Below are 18,395 nucleotides of genomic sequence, written 5' to 3'. Positions count from 1 at the left end.
TACAAACATTTGTGTATAAATTTTTGCATGGATATATTTTTACTTCACTTGGGTATATACCTAGAGATGCAATTGTTAGATCATATGATAATATATATTTAACACTTCGAAGAACTGCCCAAACTGTTTCCAATGTGATTGTACCTGCTGTTCCAATGTGATTTTATTCTGCTACTAGCAATATATGAAGATTCCAATTTTTCTACTTTTTTACCAACATTTATTTCCCACTTTTTAAAATAGATTTTAAGTAAACCTCCCCACGCAGTGTGGGGCTTGAACTCACAACCTCGAGATCAAGAGTCAGATGCTCTACCACCTGAGCCAGCCAGTGCCCCATCCTATTTCATTGATTATAGCATCCTGCTGGATGTGAAGTGTATCTCATTATGGTTTTGATTTGTATTTCCCTAATGACTAATGACAAGCATCTTTTATGGGCTTGTTGGCCATATATATTTTTTTCTATGGAGAAGTTTTGAGTCCTTTGCCCATTTTCTAATTGGGTTGTCTTTTTATTGTTGAGTTTTTAGAGTTCTCTATATATTCTGGATATAAGTCCTTTATCAGATATATGATTTGCTACTATTTTCTCCCATTCCCAAAGCAAGCTGTCTTTTCACTTTGTTGATGGATATCCTTTCAAACACAAAAGTTTTTAGGGCTCCTGACTGGTTAAGTTGGTTAAGCGTCTGACTCTTAGTTTCGGTTCAGGTCATGATCTCACGGTTCACGAGTTCGAGCCCCGCATCAGGCTCTGTGCTGACAGCTCAGAGCCTGAAGCCTGCTTTGGATTGTTTCCCTCTCTCTCTCTGACCTTCACCTGCTCATGCTCTCTCTCTTTCTCTCTCTCTCAGAAATAAACATTAAAAATTTTTTTTTAATTTCAATTTTTTTTTCTTTAAAAGGAGTTGTTTAAAGCGGGGGGGGGGGGATTAAATACTTTATGTATACCGCAACCTCTGCTTTTGTTTTATTCCCTCTAAAACATATTTTGAAATGTAAATATCACTGCATAACTCTCTAATGTAAAATTCTTCAGAGTGTGGTGTTTGCCTACAATATAGTGAATTTCAAACCCTTTAGCCCTGCTTAGAAGGCTTGTATGGCCTGGCTTACCTCTCTAGCTTTATCTGTCACTACTCTCACCGAGTCTAAGCCACTCTGGGCTTTGAGTTGCTTGAATATAGCAGGCTCTCACCCCTTACTGGGCTTCTCCCCCATGGCTCTCTCTCTCTCTCTCTCTCTCTTTCTAGTATATTGTTCCTCCTGTCCACTGTATTTGGCTAACTCCCTATCATCCTTCAGGCTCCAACTTAGATGCTGCATCATCAGGAAGCTCTACTTGACCTTTAAAATCTAGGTTAGGTCCTCCTCCTCTGAGGTCTCAGAACAATTGTCAGCCTTCATTTATAGCACTTACTACCCTATTTTACAGCTGTTTACCTGTCTGTTCCTTTGGGACACTGTAAGTTCTGTGAGAGCAGGAATCATGTCTACCTCAGTGCCTAGCACAGGGACAGATATATAGGAGGTCAAAATATATCTGTTCACTTAATAAGTGAATAAATTAATAAAAAGTTCATCATAATATAGTTCCTTATCTTTCTAGCCTCATTTTCTGCCACTTGTTACCTATATGCAAAGACACATATTTATACTACTTCAGCCATATTAAATTATGTGCAGTTCTCTGGACATATTGAGTTCTCTCATACCATATCTGCCTTTGCAGTGGTTATTCCTTCTATATGGAATACCCTACCTCCCTGGAACACTTGCTGAACTCCTATGAAATTCTGAACTTTGTTTAATTATCACAGTCTTGGTGAAGCCTTCCCTGACTCCTCAAGTTCCCTCCAATCTCAGGTAGGTTAGGCTTCTCAGGCTCTGTATGTCTATTTGTACTGCAACTGTCTTATCAGTGACCTTACCAATTCTCAGTGCTTAGCACAGTGCTGAGTATATAGTAAAACTTATAAAAAGTTTTCTGAATGCAGAAGAAAATAACAAATAGGCATACAGCGAGGGAGATGTATTTAAGGAGATCTGTTAAGAGACTGTAATAGAAGAGTGGACTAGAACTTGACTCTAGAAATAAAAAGAAAGAACCAAGAAAATGTTTTGGAAAGGTCAATACCCCTTATTAATAGACCAACATACAGAGAATAGGAAGTGGAGAAGAGAATAAACTGTGGGTGACCTATGTATACCAGGTCAGAGAAGAGCAGGGAAATGGCAAGGGAGAAAATGGGCTTGCCAGCTACCAATAATTTTATATTCTGATAAGATATCTAGAAAAGACACTAGACAACATGTTATACAGTGCTTAATTGTAAACGGATGGGAAGAGAAAAATTAAGGAATAAACTTCCATGTAGCAATAATACATTTTAAACTTAATAACTTCTTAGAAAGGGTAAGTTTTAAATAGGCATCTCCATATTATATGACAAGAAAAACACGTGTGTCTATGTATATTTTGGAACTCCTAAGTATTTCGTAAGAAGTGATCTGGTGTACAGAGTGGAGTGAAGATTACTGGGATAAAAGACAAAGTAGAGCGGGAAGAAAATAAACTCTAAAATACCTGCATATAATACAGTCTCTATGAGATCTTTAATGTGGGTCCTGCTAGTCTCTGAAGCAAGAAGAGGTGATGTCCCATTGGGGGCTGGAACAACAAGTGGCCCAACTAAAAATGCACATGCTCCACCAAGATAACTGAGCATTGATGCAATGGCTGTGGCAGTGGCCCGTTCATCTGCAGAAAACCACGTCGTAGAGAGAAATGGAGCTGCATTCATTACCGTTGGACCTGCCAATCCATTTAACAACTGTCCTCCATGGATTAATCTGGAATTAAAAAAAAATTAAAAGGTTGTGAGGTAGCTGAAGTGGACATTTCTACACAAAAAGAAGTTAGCTAAACTGCAGTTTAACTATGGCAATAAGGATACATGTCTGTAAAGAACAGGACACATCTGAAAGGTAAAGTATGTTGACTCCCCAGGAGTGAGATCAATACAGTAATACTTACCCCTTACTCATTTTACAAATATTTACTGAAGCCTTTGATTTATGCCACATACCAAACTAAATACTCCAAATAACCGTATTTCATTTATTATAACAACACCATGTGGTAGCTATTATTATCTCTATTTGTTGAGATGTTAAAGCCTCTGTTTAGAAAGATTAAGACACTTGCCCAAGTGCTAACAGGCAAAGCAGAGATTTGGACCTAGTTGACTCCAAAATCCTTATTCTTTCTACTAGACTGCCATTCATAAACAGACCTAGTAAGTGCCACCAGCCATTCAAAAAAATTATACAGGTGTATTCAACATTTCTTAAACTAAAATGATATTAAAAAAGTACAATGGGGGCGCCTGGGTGGCTCAGTCGGTTAAGCGTCCAACTTTGGCTTAGGTCATGATCTCACGGTCCGTGAGTTCGAGCCCCACGCCAGGCTCTGTGCTGATAGTTCAGAGCCTGGAGCCTGCTTCAGATTCTGTGTCTTCAGATTCTGTGTTATTTTTTTGAAAATAACTGCCACCTTAAGAGACTTAGAAAAAGTTTTTTGAATATAGAAGGAAATAATAAACAGGCATATGGGAGAGAGGTAGGACCCTAATGTAGAGGCATAAGTGAGTGGGAAGTGAAATATGTGAATTAGGTCTGCTCAAATTTTTGAAAATGTTGGAAAAATTATTTGAAGACAAAATTAGCCCTAGGCATCATTACTACTACTAAATTAAGAAGACCGAAGACATTTTAAAATCTTCTTGTGAAAGGGGAAATATTTTCTAGATGACAAAAACAATTTACACTGTTTATGAAACTGAATACCTACTCCAAACACCAGTGGGTCCCAAGCTATAACAGAGCAATTTCATCTAGAAATACTTTGAAACAATTATCACTGAGTGGTTTTATTCGTGATTCGTGGTGGCACAACAGACAGTGCATGATGACTCATAGAGTAACTGCTTTGATATTTAATACCTAAAGACATGTTCCTGAAAGGCTCATCTCATCTAGAAGGAGAAGGGCTGGAATAAGTAAATTTTATTGTGCCTAAAAATGTTAAGAGTAGAATGCGAACATGGAAAAAACAATCTGTTAACAAAACAAAAACCAAAACATGATAAAACACTATGAATCCTGAGAGAATTAAGGCATAAAACTCAGCTTATTGCCATGGTTTAACTATGTGTTACCTCTCATTGGAATCACAAATAGACTATTTTTTAAGCAGCAAACATAAGTCATACAAGGTGCAAGTTTGTGATAAAAATAGTATCCAAAAACAGGTATATCAGCACTAGGGACATTTCAGATGGGTTCTAAGTCTACAAGGTCACTGAACTTGGGGGGCCAACCTAAAACATGAATTGCCAGAGTGAAAAAATCACCTTGGGAATCAAAACATGCTAACTGGGTGTTTAAAATTTATTCTAGGGGCACCTGAGTGGCTCAGTCGGTTGACCATCTGACTCTTGATTTTGGCTCATATCATGATTTCATGGTTCATGGATTTGAGCCACACGCTGGGCTCTGTGCTTGGGATTCTCTCTCTCTCTCTCTCTCTTTCTCTCTCTCTCTCTGCTCCTTCTCTGCACACATTCTCTCTCTCAAAATAAACTTAAAAAAATTACTGTAGTAGTTATGTGCATTTTGCATTAAAAGTCATAATGCACAAACACATTCCTTACAAATGAACTCAATAAGGAGAATTGGACCCACAGGATTTTGGGTTAACTCCTGAATTCATGGGAAACTTGACAGGGAAATCTAGACCCTGCTCTTGCCAAATTCTTTGTGTTTTCCAGAGCACAGTCTTATTCTTTTTCACATTTGTATTCTAGAGTCCCCCAGGGCATGGCAGTTACTAAAATAACTGTTGTCCTGCAACATTAAGATTTTCATATTTGCCTGGCACTGTTTTCTGTACCTATCATTAACTTACCCTATTTTATGAAATTAGTCCATAAAATATATATATATGTATATATATATATTGTACATATGTATATGTACATACATATACATATATATGTATATATGTATATATACATATATATATATAATATTTTTTTATTTTAGAGACAGAGAGAGAACACATATGCAAGTAGGGGACAGGGGAAGAGGGAGAGAGAATCTTAAGCAGGCTCCATGCTGAGCATGGACACGGGGCTCAGTCTCACGACCCTGGCACCCCTAAAAATATATTTAAAAATAAAATTCCCTGTATATCTAAAATCTAGTTTTCCCATTTTAATGGTAATGCAAAATTAGAGGTATGTTTTTTCTGAAAACAGGTGGCCATAAGACTAAAATCATACAAATATTACAATAAACTCTATTCAATGACAATAAAGAAGATGAAATAATTTATAAACAGTTCAATACAAGCTATGTTATTTAATTTGTTCAACAAACATGTACTGAGTGTATGTACTGGGTAGGCATTGTGATGGGAATATGAAATTACAAAGCTAAAGCCCTTGCCCTTCAAATCCTCAGGAGTAGTTTAAGTGTCACCTATCAGCACTGTACCAGGAATATAAAGAAAAAGAAGGCAATAATTAGTCCCGCCTTTAATGCTGTGGGGCCTGTGAGAAGAGTACTAGTGGAGGTCCCTCAATATCTTCCTTCTCTTCTGACCTCTGGCTCTGGTCTGACAATATCATCGCATGTATGCACGTGGACCTGAAAGTCAGACTCCAAGCTTTGTCTTCCAAACAGCTGCTCCTTGGCAACCCCTTGAGCCTGGGGAGTACATACCAAGTATGGGGTCCACTCTTGGAAGAACAGACCTGAGAAAAAGGCCTGTTGCTGGCACATCTGGGGTCTTGTGTAGCTAGACTGTGATGAGAAGGGTGGGCACATCCCCCTGGCCCTACAGACTCCTTAGCACATAGGGAATAGTAAAGCTGAAGGAAAGCCAGAGTGGTAACTTTCAGGCAAGGAGCCCAGGGCAAGGACCCTTTGGCAGTACTGGCCACCCCAGAAAACAGTGTCAGGCAAATATGAAAATCTTAATATTGCAGGACAAAAGTTATTTTAGTAAGTGCCATGCCCTGAGGGACTCTAGAATACAAGTCCCCAACAACAGTGGGGATATAGAACAGGGGATGGTTTGGGGGACTGTTCTTAGCCATATAATAGATGTGGCTATAGGGAGATGACTGCATATTGGGAAGGCATATTTAAGTCCATAAAAATATACAATAAGTGATTCAATATACATCAGAAGCTAAAAAAGAGATCTGAGCTAAGAGCTATATATTGGGGTTGGGGAACAAACACTGGTGAATAGCAACATATATATATTTTTTATGTTTTGGGGGGGAGAAAGCACAAGCGGGGGAGGAGGGAAGACAGAGAGGGAGACACAGAAGCCGAAGCAGGCTCCAGTCTCCAAGCTGTCAGCACAGAGCCCAATGCAGGGCTCGAACCCACCAACCGTGAGATCATGACCTGAGCCAAAGTCGGACGCTTAACCAACTGGGCCACCTGGGCACCCCACCAATATTTTTTAAATACAGGAAAAAGAGTCTAGAAAGACAACTAAGAAGGAGCAATTGCAGAGGTAGAAAAAAAAAGGCGAAAGAATGGTACAGCAGCAACTAAGGAGAGGAGGGTTTGAGATGAGGATGAGTGGTTGACTCATCAAGTTCAACAGATCAGGTTAAACAGATCAGGTCAAGTTAAACAGAAAGATCATTTGGTATCTGAAATGTAACCATTAGATTCGGCAACATGGAGGTCATTCATGATCTGAGTAGAGCTGTTTCAGCAGAATGTTGAGGATGAAGTTAACACTTGTGAGGAAATGGAAATTTGGATTTAGATGGTGCTAGTAGTTAGATGCCAGAACAAAAATTAGGTATATGCTTGGCAAAGTGACAAGAAAAAAACACCCAAGCCTAAACGAATTGTCTGGACCAAAAAGTCTCTGTTGCCTTCACATACTGAAAGGAAAATGCAACTCACTGTGATTGTCCTAATGCTTTTTAGCACTCATGAAAGCAGCTGCCTTTCAGAAATTAATACCTATTGATCTGGGCTGACTGTCAAGAGGAGTGATTCACAATCTTCAGTAAAAGGAAGCAGATCCCATAATTTAATGTCAATTTTTCTGTGTCATCATTATATGCTTCAGTTTTGTTTTACAAGTTAAAGTTCCTTGCAGATAAGGACCATGGCTTCTAAATTTGCCACATGTTCTCACGAAGTGTGGATGCTCTCTAGTAGAACACAGACTGACTCAGGTACAGGGAAGTGGCGTTGCTGAAATACACTACTTGCGTTGCAAAACTCTCAGTTACCTAGACACATACATCAGATCCATTTTAAAAAGTTTAAATCCAGTGATACAAAAACCAAGATGATTAACAAATATTCTGGCAATAAAACTTAAAAAAACAAAACAAACAAACAAACAAACAAAACCAATACTACACTGAGGGTGGTAAACGCATGGTCAGTGCAAGTGAGGTAGACCCGGGAAGGGTGAGAGAAATTAGGATGGAGGCAGCTCCTGGGCAACAAGCTGTGCAGCAGAAAGGAAGCTCTCCAGACAGTTGACTCAGTAACTCACGGGCTTTCACTCTTGCCTCCTCACCTGAAACTTCACACCTGATAGTGGCCAGTCACATTCACTGTTAGGGGAATGCAAGTCTCAAACTCTGCAGGCCAAGATGTGATAGATCTGCCAAAGGCAGGTGTGCTGCCCTCTTTCTTCATCCCAGTCTCCTCTGATTCCTTGATTTATTCCCTCTCACCTTTCCCCAATGCTCTTTTTCCCCCTTTTTCACCTTTTTTCCTCCTACCTAGCTTCTGCCTACTTCTGAGGCCAAGTTTGTCTCATCCTCACAAGTCAGGTGGCAAAATGGGTGAGAGAGTGATTTCCCTAACAGGCTGAGAGGATAATTAAAGACCTGGAGTTTTCTCCAGCAGCAGCAGAACTAGATGGTAGAGAGTAGGAAAACCAGGTGCTGCCCACTAGTGTCAGAACTCCTGAGGGTTGCTAGCCTTTGGTAGGCCTGGGGGGTGGGGGACAGGAGGGAAGGGGTATGGGGAAGGGAACTACAGACAGCCTCACAAAATCCTGCTCTTGCCCTGTGCACCTTCACCTTCAGCCCTCAAAGAGCAAACCCCATCTCCCCCAAACCCCCCCACCCCCTGCCGCCCAGGCCTCAGTGGCACGTGGGATGGCATTTGCGCACAGCCACATTCCATTTCATATCATTCACTATACTACAGCTTTTCAAACAAATGCCAAGAGCTAAAGTTCAAACTGAAGATCCACAGCTCATGGTTTTCTAATGTACTTGACATTTTAGTTTGTATTTAATGATATTCTGGTATCCTAACCTTTTGCTTTCTGACATCCTGGAACAAATACTTGGGATTCCTCAACTATTTTCTATTTAGAATATGTTTTAGAATTCGAATTTTTATAGCTGGAAGAGACTTCAAACCTCATCTAGATAACCCACCTCTGCATTTTACAGATATAAAAATTGAGTTCCAGAGAGGCTAATACATTTAAAACATACTTATAATTTTATAACTTTCTTTTCTCCAAAAAGTATTGGGGGAAGCTCCAAAGTCATATAAGTAGCTAATGGCTAAGCCAGGACTGGAAAATAATATAAAATCTGACTTAATCAGTCTACAAATCTCTCTACTCTTCCAACATGGTCTCATTCTCAAAGTTCTCTTAACATTATTAATAAAAATCATTGATTGTTAAGATAACTCAAGGTTCTCAGATCCAAAGGCATGCAAGTAGCTAGCATATTTTTTTTTTCTGTGCATATATCTACTTTAGAAATCTATTACAACTAGCAGTAGTGATAATTGGTTTAGAAGATAGAAAATAGAAAATTGGTTTAGAAACACAGTAGATACTTCCTCAGTGTGAGTCCAGCATTCTTAACTTTAACTCTACGTATTTTTAATACAAAATAATTTAGAATTGACAATATTTACTTCTAAGACTCAATATGCCAATGTTTCAAAAACTTTCTCCCAATTCCTAATCATCCTGCATCAGAGTAAACTGGTGTGTTATAGAATTTCATGGATTTTGAAAATGGCAGAGTGCTAGAAATAGTTTTCCTTTATTTAGTCCAAGAAAATATAGGGCAAAAAAAGGGTCAGAGATGTCATGAATTAATTACTGAAAAAAGGAAGAAAGGAAGAAAGAGTTGATGGTGGAAAGGAATAAGCCTTCTAAAGACTACTGTTGCAGTCTTCAGTTTTAAGAAAATCTATTTCAGGGGCCCCTAGGTGGTTCAGTTGGTTAAGCATTCAGCTTCGGCTCAGGCCATGATCTAGCAGTTTGTGAGTTTGAGCCCCACATCGGGCTCTGTGCTGACAGCTTGGAGCCTGGAGCCTGCTTCGGATCCTGTGTCCCCCTCTCTCTCTCTGCTCCTCCCCTGCTCACACTCTCTCTTTCTCTCTCTTAAAAATGAAATAAAAAACACCCCCCCCCAAAAAAAAAGAAAAAAGAAAAAAATTAAGTTCACTGACTCAATTACATAGCCCAGACAACCATACTAATGTATTTAAAACAAATTTTATGTTAATGTTTATTTATTTTTGAGAGAAAGAGAGTGCAAGTGGGGGAGGGGCAGAGAGAGAGGGAGACACAGAATCCAAAGCAGGCTCTAGGCTCTGAGCTGTCAGGATGGAGACCAATGCAGGGCTTGAATCCACAAACTGTGAGATCATGACCGGAGTCAAAGATGGACACTTAACCGACTAAGCCACCCAGGAGCTTCTTTTTTTCTTTCAGTTCTCCCCCCCCACCCCCCACTCTGCCCCAATGCATCTCTCAATACTTAAGCATAGGTAACCACAAAAACCATACTGACTTTACAGTTTTATCCACTAAGTCATTTTAACTTCATAGTCTGTCATAAGCATCTTCTCATTAAAGATTCTTGGTAATCATAACAGCATGACAGTTTACTATGCAGATATACAAAACTTATTTAACCATTTTCCTAATGTTTGCTACTTACTTGCTAATATTAATAATGCTGTTGTGACAATCTTTGTATGTAAATATTAGCTACTTCCCAAATTACTTCTTTAGGGTCAATAAGTCAAAGGATATGAACATTTTAGGTTTTATGAAACATACTCCCAAATTGTTTTCAGAAGGATATGTAGTAATTTATATCCCCATTAGTTGTGATTGATGTTTGTCTCACCAGCATTAAGTTTCATCAGCACTGAGTGTCACTGTTAAGAACACACACACACACATACACACAAATAACTTGGTTTAGTTTTCTAATGCTCTTATAACAAATTACCATAAAACTTGTGGCTTTAAAACAACACAAATTTACTATCTTACAGCTCTGTAAATCAGAATCCAACATGGGTCTCACTGGGCCAAAATCAAGGTGTCAGCATGGCTATGTTCCTTTATAGAGGCTCTAGAGAATAATCAGTTTCCTTGCCTTTTCTGGTTTCTAGAGGCCCCCTTCCTGTTTTCAAAGCTAGCAACAGAGATTTGAGTCCTCTCAGGCTGCATATCTCTGACTTCCTCTTCAGTCTCTTTTAAGGACTTTTGTGATTACACTGAGCCCACATGAATAACTCGGGATAAGCTCCTTATTTTAAGGTTAGCTGATTAGCAAACTTAATTCCATCTGCAACCAAAGCATTCCCTCACCATGTAACATAACATATTCATAGGTTTCAGAGATGAGAGCATGGATATCCTTTGGGGCTGGGGGCATTATTCTGCCTACCACACTTGGTAAGGCCAAAAGGCATCTTCTCATTTTAATCTGCATTTCTTTTTTGATTACTCGTCTTTTTTCCCTACTGGTGTATTGCAATCTTTCTCATTTTAAGTGAATGCTTTATATATTTATCTACATTATTTACCTGCATTTTAACTGGGTACATGGCTGCTGAGCTGTATTTCTAGACTCTCTTACAGAAGGGCTTTAATCTGTTTTAAGACAGGGGTGGCCATGTGACTAAGTCTACAATGGGACGTGAATACAAATGACATATACAACCTCTTCGTCATCACCTAAAGATGTAGTCATTGCCCTGGATGTCCTACTTCCCCTTCCTGTGGGCTAGAATGAGAGTATGACTATGAGCCGGCTTCAACCACTTGGACGAGGACATCCCTCTAGGGGATGTTACAGCAACAACAGAAAAGAAACTTGGGTCCTTGGAGGGCCTTGTGGAACAGAGCTGCCTACCTGCTTTGAGCAAATCTCAAGCAATCCACTATCTTTTAGACTGCTTTTTTTTTTTTCCAGAGAAAAATAAACTTCTATCTCATTGAGTCTGTGTATTTTTGGTATCTTTATTATATAGCTTAGCTTTTTATACCTTACTAATGCATAGGCTGTCAATAAATGCTGACTGTTGAATTATGAATTTAAAGGATGAAATCTGGAAACCAACATTTGTTATTTATGTCTACTGTATCTGTTTTTCCATTCACCCTCCTAAATTGCTTATATATTTTTATATTATTCTATCGGTTATCTATCATACTTGCAACACATATTTTTCCCAGTTTGCGTTTTAACTTTGATTTGTTTTGAAGCATAAAGGTTCAAACGTTTATGTAGTCAAACCTATAAATCTTTCCCTTTGTGATCTTTTTCATGGTTTTTATGCTTGGAAAAAAGAAATCTCTTTAGAGATAAGATTAATTTTCCCTGATACTGTCTCCCTGTTAAATACGCAGCTCATCACTCCATCTGGAATGTATTTTGATATATGTAAGGTAACCAAATAAGTAACTGATTTTCCCAAACACATATTAGATAAACCTACTTAATAAAATATGATTTGTTTAATAACCTACTGACTTATAGGTTTTTAATTATGTTAAATTATTACCAACATCTACTACTGGCCTATTTTGTTCCTGTAATGATTTTGTTGCAGATAAAATAATATTTTAATTGTTTGTTCCTTTTGACATTAAGAGAAAAAAAATCTAGGGCAAATCTTTATTCAAAAGAAAAAAATTGGGATTTACAACAGACTCTGAATATATTCCTCATAACTTTCAACTCAGCCTACTCTGGAAATCCTATCAACATGTGTGATTATGATTATGTAAAGTAGGGAAGGAGAGGGGTATGATGAGGGAGGGGCCCATGGGGAATTCTAGAATTCTAATTTAGGTAATGGGTACATGGCTGCCTGTTTTATGATTATTTCCCTAAAGTGTACATATATGTTTATGTACTTTTCTATACGTATATTATGTTTAACCTAAACAAAGTAAATAAAAATATTCATATAAGATACTGAATGGGCCCTTGGAAGAAATGTCTCAAAAATCACCATATCCTAAAGATAACCAAAAGAGGAAAAAGTATTATCCACAGCTTTCTATTTTTTTATCCTGTTAACTGCTAATGAAGATGAGTTATCTTTGCCTACCAATCTCCCTCATCCAGAGCCCATATTACCACCATGCAGAAACAGTAGTGAAACTTGACCCCTGGAGGCTTAAGAGTCAAACCGGGGCAAATAAAATTATTGAATAAAGGCTAAATCTTAATCTGCTTCAAGACATTAAATATATTATGTGACTATACTGCAGGATGGGCAAGCACAATGCAATGTGCTTAATCATTTAAAGTGAGGATGCTAGAACTTAGGGACTAGTTCTGAAACTTAAATGAACACAAAATTAACTAAAGGAGCGTGTTCAAACTGTTGATTCTGGAGATTCATTCCAGAGACCACATCAGTGGAACTACAGTGGGGCACAGGGATCTGCATTTTTAATAAGTAGGTAGTCTGTAAACCATACTTTTAAAAAACACTGACCTAGGGAAACCTGAATCTTAATGTATTTTACAGAGAAGAGTCTTAATCCTGAAATCTATTAACTGTTCATTTTTACACAGAAAGGTTTCTATTTCTATACTGGGGAAATCTGCATATAACCCTTCTTTGCCTTTCCTTCTCTTATTCTTGTTACTAAAACTCTAACATGGTCATTTTAGTTTCACTTAACTAGTGTCTTCAGTCAAAAAGGTAATATATGCACATGGTAAAAATATTTCCAAGAATAGGAAAGAGTACCAAAAAAAAAAAAAAAAAAGTAAATCTCCCCTCAACCCCAGACTTCTAGTTCCCCAGACATCTTTCTCAGAAACAATATAATGGTTTCTTTCAAAACAGTTCCTTGCCAAACACTGGCACATACATCCCTCCCACTTTTTTCTAAGTAGGAACATTTTAAACATAACATGTTACATAATATGTAAACTTTGCATTTAAAAAAAAACTTGACACTATATCTTGGAAACATTTCTGTTCAGCACTTAACAGAACTTTCACTTCCTTTTCACAGCTGCATACTATTCCATCATGCACTTCACCATAACCAATCCTCTTTTGAAGACACTGCCCTTCTGACCAGTCATCTACTATTACAAGCCAAGCTGCATAAACATGCTTATTCTTGCAAACTGGTAGAGCTTTATATGTGGGCTAATTTTTTAGAAGTGTAAATATTGGGTTAAAGGACAATTGCATTTTGAATCTACTAAATACTGTCAAAATACCCTCCAAATAGGAATGCCCCAAACTACTCGCACATCAGTGGTGCCCGTTTTTTCCTACCCTGAGCAACATACCATGTCATCACACTTTTTCATCTTTGCCAATAAAAAGACATCTACTTGCTGTTTTAATTTTCATTTCTTTAATTATGACAGAGAGCTTAACATCTTTCCCTAAGTTTACGTCATCTGTATTTCAATTATCTGTAATTGCTTACTCATTCATACCTGTCACTCATTTTCCTACTAAGTTATTTTATTTGAAGGAATTCTTTTCAACTAAAATTCAACAACTTTATTGTTGCAAATATTCCCCAGTTTTTAACTTGTGACTTTGTTTTGTAGTATATTTAATCATGAAGATAATATAAATTTTTATGTGGTCAGATGTATGAAGCCTTTTTTTTTTCTCACATCGGAATCTTTTTTTAACTTGTTTTATTTTTTATTTTTTTAAATTTACATCCAAATTAGTTAGCATATAGTGAAACAATGATTTCAGGAGTAGATTCCTTAGTGCCCCTTACCCATTTAGCCCATCTCCCCTCCCACTACCCCTCCAGTAACCCTCAGTTTATTCTCCATATTTAAGAGTCTCTTATGTTTTGTCCCCCTCCTTGTTTTTATATTATTTTTGTTTCCCTTCCCTTATGTTCATCTGTTTTGTCTCTTCAAGTCCTCATATGAGTGAAGTCACATGATTTTTGTCTTTCTCTGACTAATTTCACTTAGCATAATACCCTCTGGTTCCATCCACACAGTTGCAAATGGCAAGATTTCATTCTTTTTGATTGCCAAGTAATACTACATTGTATATATATACACCACATCTTCTTTATCCATTCATCCATCGATGGACATTTGGGCTCTTTCCATACTGTGGCTATTGTTAATAGTGCTGCTGTAAACATGGGGGTGCATGTGTCCTTTTGAAACAGCACACCTGTATCCCATGGGTAAATGCCTAGTAGTGCAATTGCTGGGTTGTAGGGTAGTTCTATTTTTAGTTTTTTGAGGAACCTCCATACTGTTTTCCAGAGTGGCTGCACCAGCTTGCATTCCCAGCAACAATGCAAAAGAGATCCTCTTTCTCTGCATCTGTTGTTCCCTGAGTTGTTAATGTTAGCCATTCTGATAGGTGTAAGGTAGTATCTCATTGTGGTTTTGATTTTTATTTCCCTGATGATGAGCGATGTTGAGCATTTTTTCATGTGTCGGTTGGCCATCTGGATGTCTTCTTTGGAGAAATATCTATTCATGTCTTTTGCCCATTTCTTCATTGGATTATTTGTTTTTTGGATGTTAAGTTTGACAAGTTCTTCATAGATTTTGGAAACTAATCCTTTACCTGATATGTCATTTGCAAATATCTTCTCCCATTCCGTCGGTTGCCTTTTAGTTTTGCTGATTGTTTCCTTCGCTGTGCAGAAGCTTTTTTATTTTGATGAGGTCCCAGATGAAGCCTTTCTTTTATGGCTTCTGGGACTTGTGTAGGAAGGCCTTCCCCATGCAAAAAGTATTGAAAAATAGTCTCATGTTCTAACACTTTTATGGTTCATTTTTTTTTTTTACATTTAAATTTTTGATCCAATTTGAATTTACTTAAGTGGTAAGACAGAGATTTAAGGTTTTTCTTCATTTTTTTTGGTCCCCAGATAGCTAAGTAATTATCACAAAACCATTTAATAAACAATATTTGATATGGTTATTTCTTTTCTTTCTATTCTATTCTATTCTATTCTATTCTATTCTATTCTATTCTTAAGTAATCTCTACACTCAATGTGGGGCTTGATCCCACAACCCTCAGGTTAAGAGTCGCATACTCCACCAACTGAGCCAGCCATTTTGGTCATTTTAAATGTAATTTTGCCAGCCACAAGCATTTTACAATAGAATATATTTCTTTAAAAAAAATCTATGTTTACTAGAACCATACTATTTAACTTTCTAACACACATTAGTAAATGTTATCTATTATTTATATTAATGAAAACTATACTGAACTAAAAGATAACATGGCATGTGTTAGGAAATTGCTGGATAAACACATATGATTAACAGCAGATATAACTTACTTTAAGTTCACCTTCCAGAAATCTTTATTTACTGGGCATGCAATATCATATAGTGCTATAGAACAATGTCATCTATAATTTTTTTGTATGATCTGCTTCCCAATCATAGAAGACATGCTTTATAGTTGATTATTCTAAGTTCCTTATTTATCCATGACGTTAATAGAAGTGGCAAAATAATTTCCTTGAATTTTTATTGGTACTATGCAGATAAAAGAAATATTGATACCATGCAGAGGTACAGCACCAATACGAAGGTGGTAAGAAAAATCCTGATTGAGAAAAGAGCTTGTCAGAAGCTGCTATTTTCATGTCTTGAGACTTACAGAAGCTAAGATATAGGAAGCCAAGGGTGGAGGGTCACTATTCCTGAAGACTGGGTCTGAGACTCAAAAAGCTCCAAGTAAAACAGGGGCACAAAATATAGATGGCCAAATACTCTTTTCAGTGCTAGTCAAATCCATGTTAAAGGTCTTTACCCCTTCCCGCTGTGTATCAGGATGGAGACTGAAGCTTAAAAGTGGTGATCTATTGAACCTACTAGTCAAAAACACATATTCTAATTGTAGCATTTTCATTTTAACAGCTGCATATGCATTGTTAATACTACTGCTTAAAAGAAATACTGTATGGACATAAAACGAAGTGTCATTTTAAGGAGATAATATTCCTACATTCTTTATAGATGAACATATAAGGACTGAAAATTCAATTTATACCCTCTTTTTATGAAAGATTCAATCTCTCTGAACTCTTTATTTTAGCAGTTCTCTTTCATCTCTCTTTGTTTACATTTCTTTATGAGCTCTATTTCTTTTTCATATCATCTTCTTCACCAAGATGGAGAGTCAACTCTTCATTATTCCTAGAATTTTACAACTGGAAAGGATATAAAGGGAAATAAGACTACAGAGAATAATATGGATCGCCCATGACAGAAGAAAAGCTAACAAAAATATTAATGGGCTTTTTGAAAGAATGCATCATTAAAGTTAAGTTTACTGAAGTTTGTACTTAAAAACTGTGGATGCTTAAAAAAAAAAACCGTATGTTTGAAAAATTATGAACATCTCAAACACAATAATGAAACTCATCTGTTAAAACCTCACTCAAAAGGATAGGAAATGAAGACTAGCTTTCCACAGAAACCCATCATCTCTCACCTGGTTTATTGCACCAGTTCCCCAACTGGTTTTCTTATTCCTGCCCTTGACCTTCAGCATCAGTCTATTCTCAACAGAGCAGCTTATGACCAAGGTTCTCCTCAACTCAAAACCACCAATGGTTTTCTAGCTCAGAAAAAGCTAAGGTCTTAAAGGACCCTGTCTCATGCTCCCACCACTCCATAACCAGGCTGGTCTCATCATTTCCTGTCACTCTTCCCATGAAATCTCTCATATCTCACATGGTTCCAGCCACACCAGTCTCCCTGCCAGGCAGGCACATTCTTCCCTTCCCACCCTTTACACTTGCTGTTCTTCCTGGAATGCTTGGCCCCCAGATAATGTATGGTCCATTCTTTGGGTTTTTACCCCATAAAGTTATCTTCCTAGTAAGCGTTTTTTTTTTTTTTTTGGTTTTGTTTTTTTTGGCCATTCTTTCTGAGATTTCACCATCCTTCCCTTGACATTTCAAATCTTTCCTTCCTACTTTATTTTTTCTCCATAACACATACTATATATTTTATTTACTTATCTTACCGCCTCTTTCCCCAACCAGAATGTAAACTCCAAGAGACAAGCATTTGTCTATAGCGTTCTCTGTTGTATTCCCCATGTCCAGAAAAGAGCTTGGCACACAGTGAATTCTGTCGAGTAACTAAACTGATAAATGAATAAACAAATAAAAGAATGACTCCAATTTGGGCTCTCATGTCTTCTTTCCTGGTCTCCTACCAACTATCTCTCCCTTCTGTAATCAATCCTACATACCTCAAATCAGGAGTTTACCCAATACAGGTCAGGTCCTATTGTTGTTCTGAGCCACTTAAGAACTAAGTGGCTTCCAACTGCCCAATGAGGAAAACACAATTCTACAGGACGGCATCTAAGATCCCTCATATTCTGGATAACCTTTTCTAAACTCATCTCTTTATATCCCATTCTTATACCTTATCCCGTAGACCAGTGTTTCCCAAACTTGAATAATCTATGAATCCTTTTTTTAAAAATTTTGTTTAATTTTTATTTATTTTTGAGAAAGAGAAAAAGACAGAGTGTGAACTGGGGAGGGGCAGAGAGAGAGGGAGACACAGAATCTGAAGCAGCTCCAGGCTCTGAGCTATCAGCACAGAGCCTGACGCAGGGCCTGAACCCACAAACCATGAGCTCATGACCTGAGCCGAAGTCAAGTGTTTAACGGGTTGAGCCACCCAGATGCTCCAATGGGTCCTCTTTAAAGGGGAAAAATTTCTCAATGAGTTTCAAGATCACATCCTATGGCCCCAGTTTAAGAAACACTAATTTAAGAAATTGATGTTCTGATTAGTAAAAATGTCTTTTAGTTACAGATTATTACTGGTAAAATAATTTTTAATATTCTAACCAACAGGAAAATAAAGCTTTAAAATTTTCTTGTACCTTGTGCCCTCTGAGAATACATCCAGAGACCCCAGTTGCAGAAATGATGCTGTACACAAATGAAGCTACCTATCCATCCCAGAAGAGGCCTATGCTTACCTACTCTATGCCTTCATTCCTGCTATTCTTCTACTCTGTAATATTCTTTCC

At 37.5% G+C, this 18,395-nt stretch overlaps 1 protein-coding gene across 1 annotated transcript in view; it reads right to left on the bottom strand.

Annotated features, from left to right (window-relative positions):
* SLC49A4 (solute carrier family 49 member 4) overlaps positions 1-18,395 on the bottom strand; it is an 88,141-nt gene that overhangs the window by 59,773 nt on the left and 9,973 nt on the right. The window contains exon 3 of the mRNA XM_043594325.1: positions 2,591-2,856. Coding sequence (XP_043450260.1) covers positions 2,591-2,856 — 266 coding nt within the window. The remainder of the gene's footprint in view (positions 1-2,590; positions 2,857-18,395) is intronic.

The sequence above is a fragment of the Prionailurus bengalensis genome, chromosome C2, assembly GCF_016509475.1.
Source record: "Prionailurus bengalensis isolate Pbe53 chromosome C2, Fcat_Pben_1.1_paternal_pri, whole genome shotgun sequence".
In the NCBI taxonomy this organism is placed as follows: Eukaryota; Metazoa; Chordata; class Mammalia; order Carnivora; family Felidae; genus Prionailurus; species Prionailurus bengalensis.
Note: the sequence above shows the minus strand (reverse complement) of the source record. Positions and strands in the feature narration are given on the sequence as shown.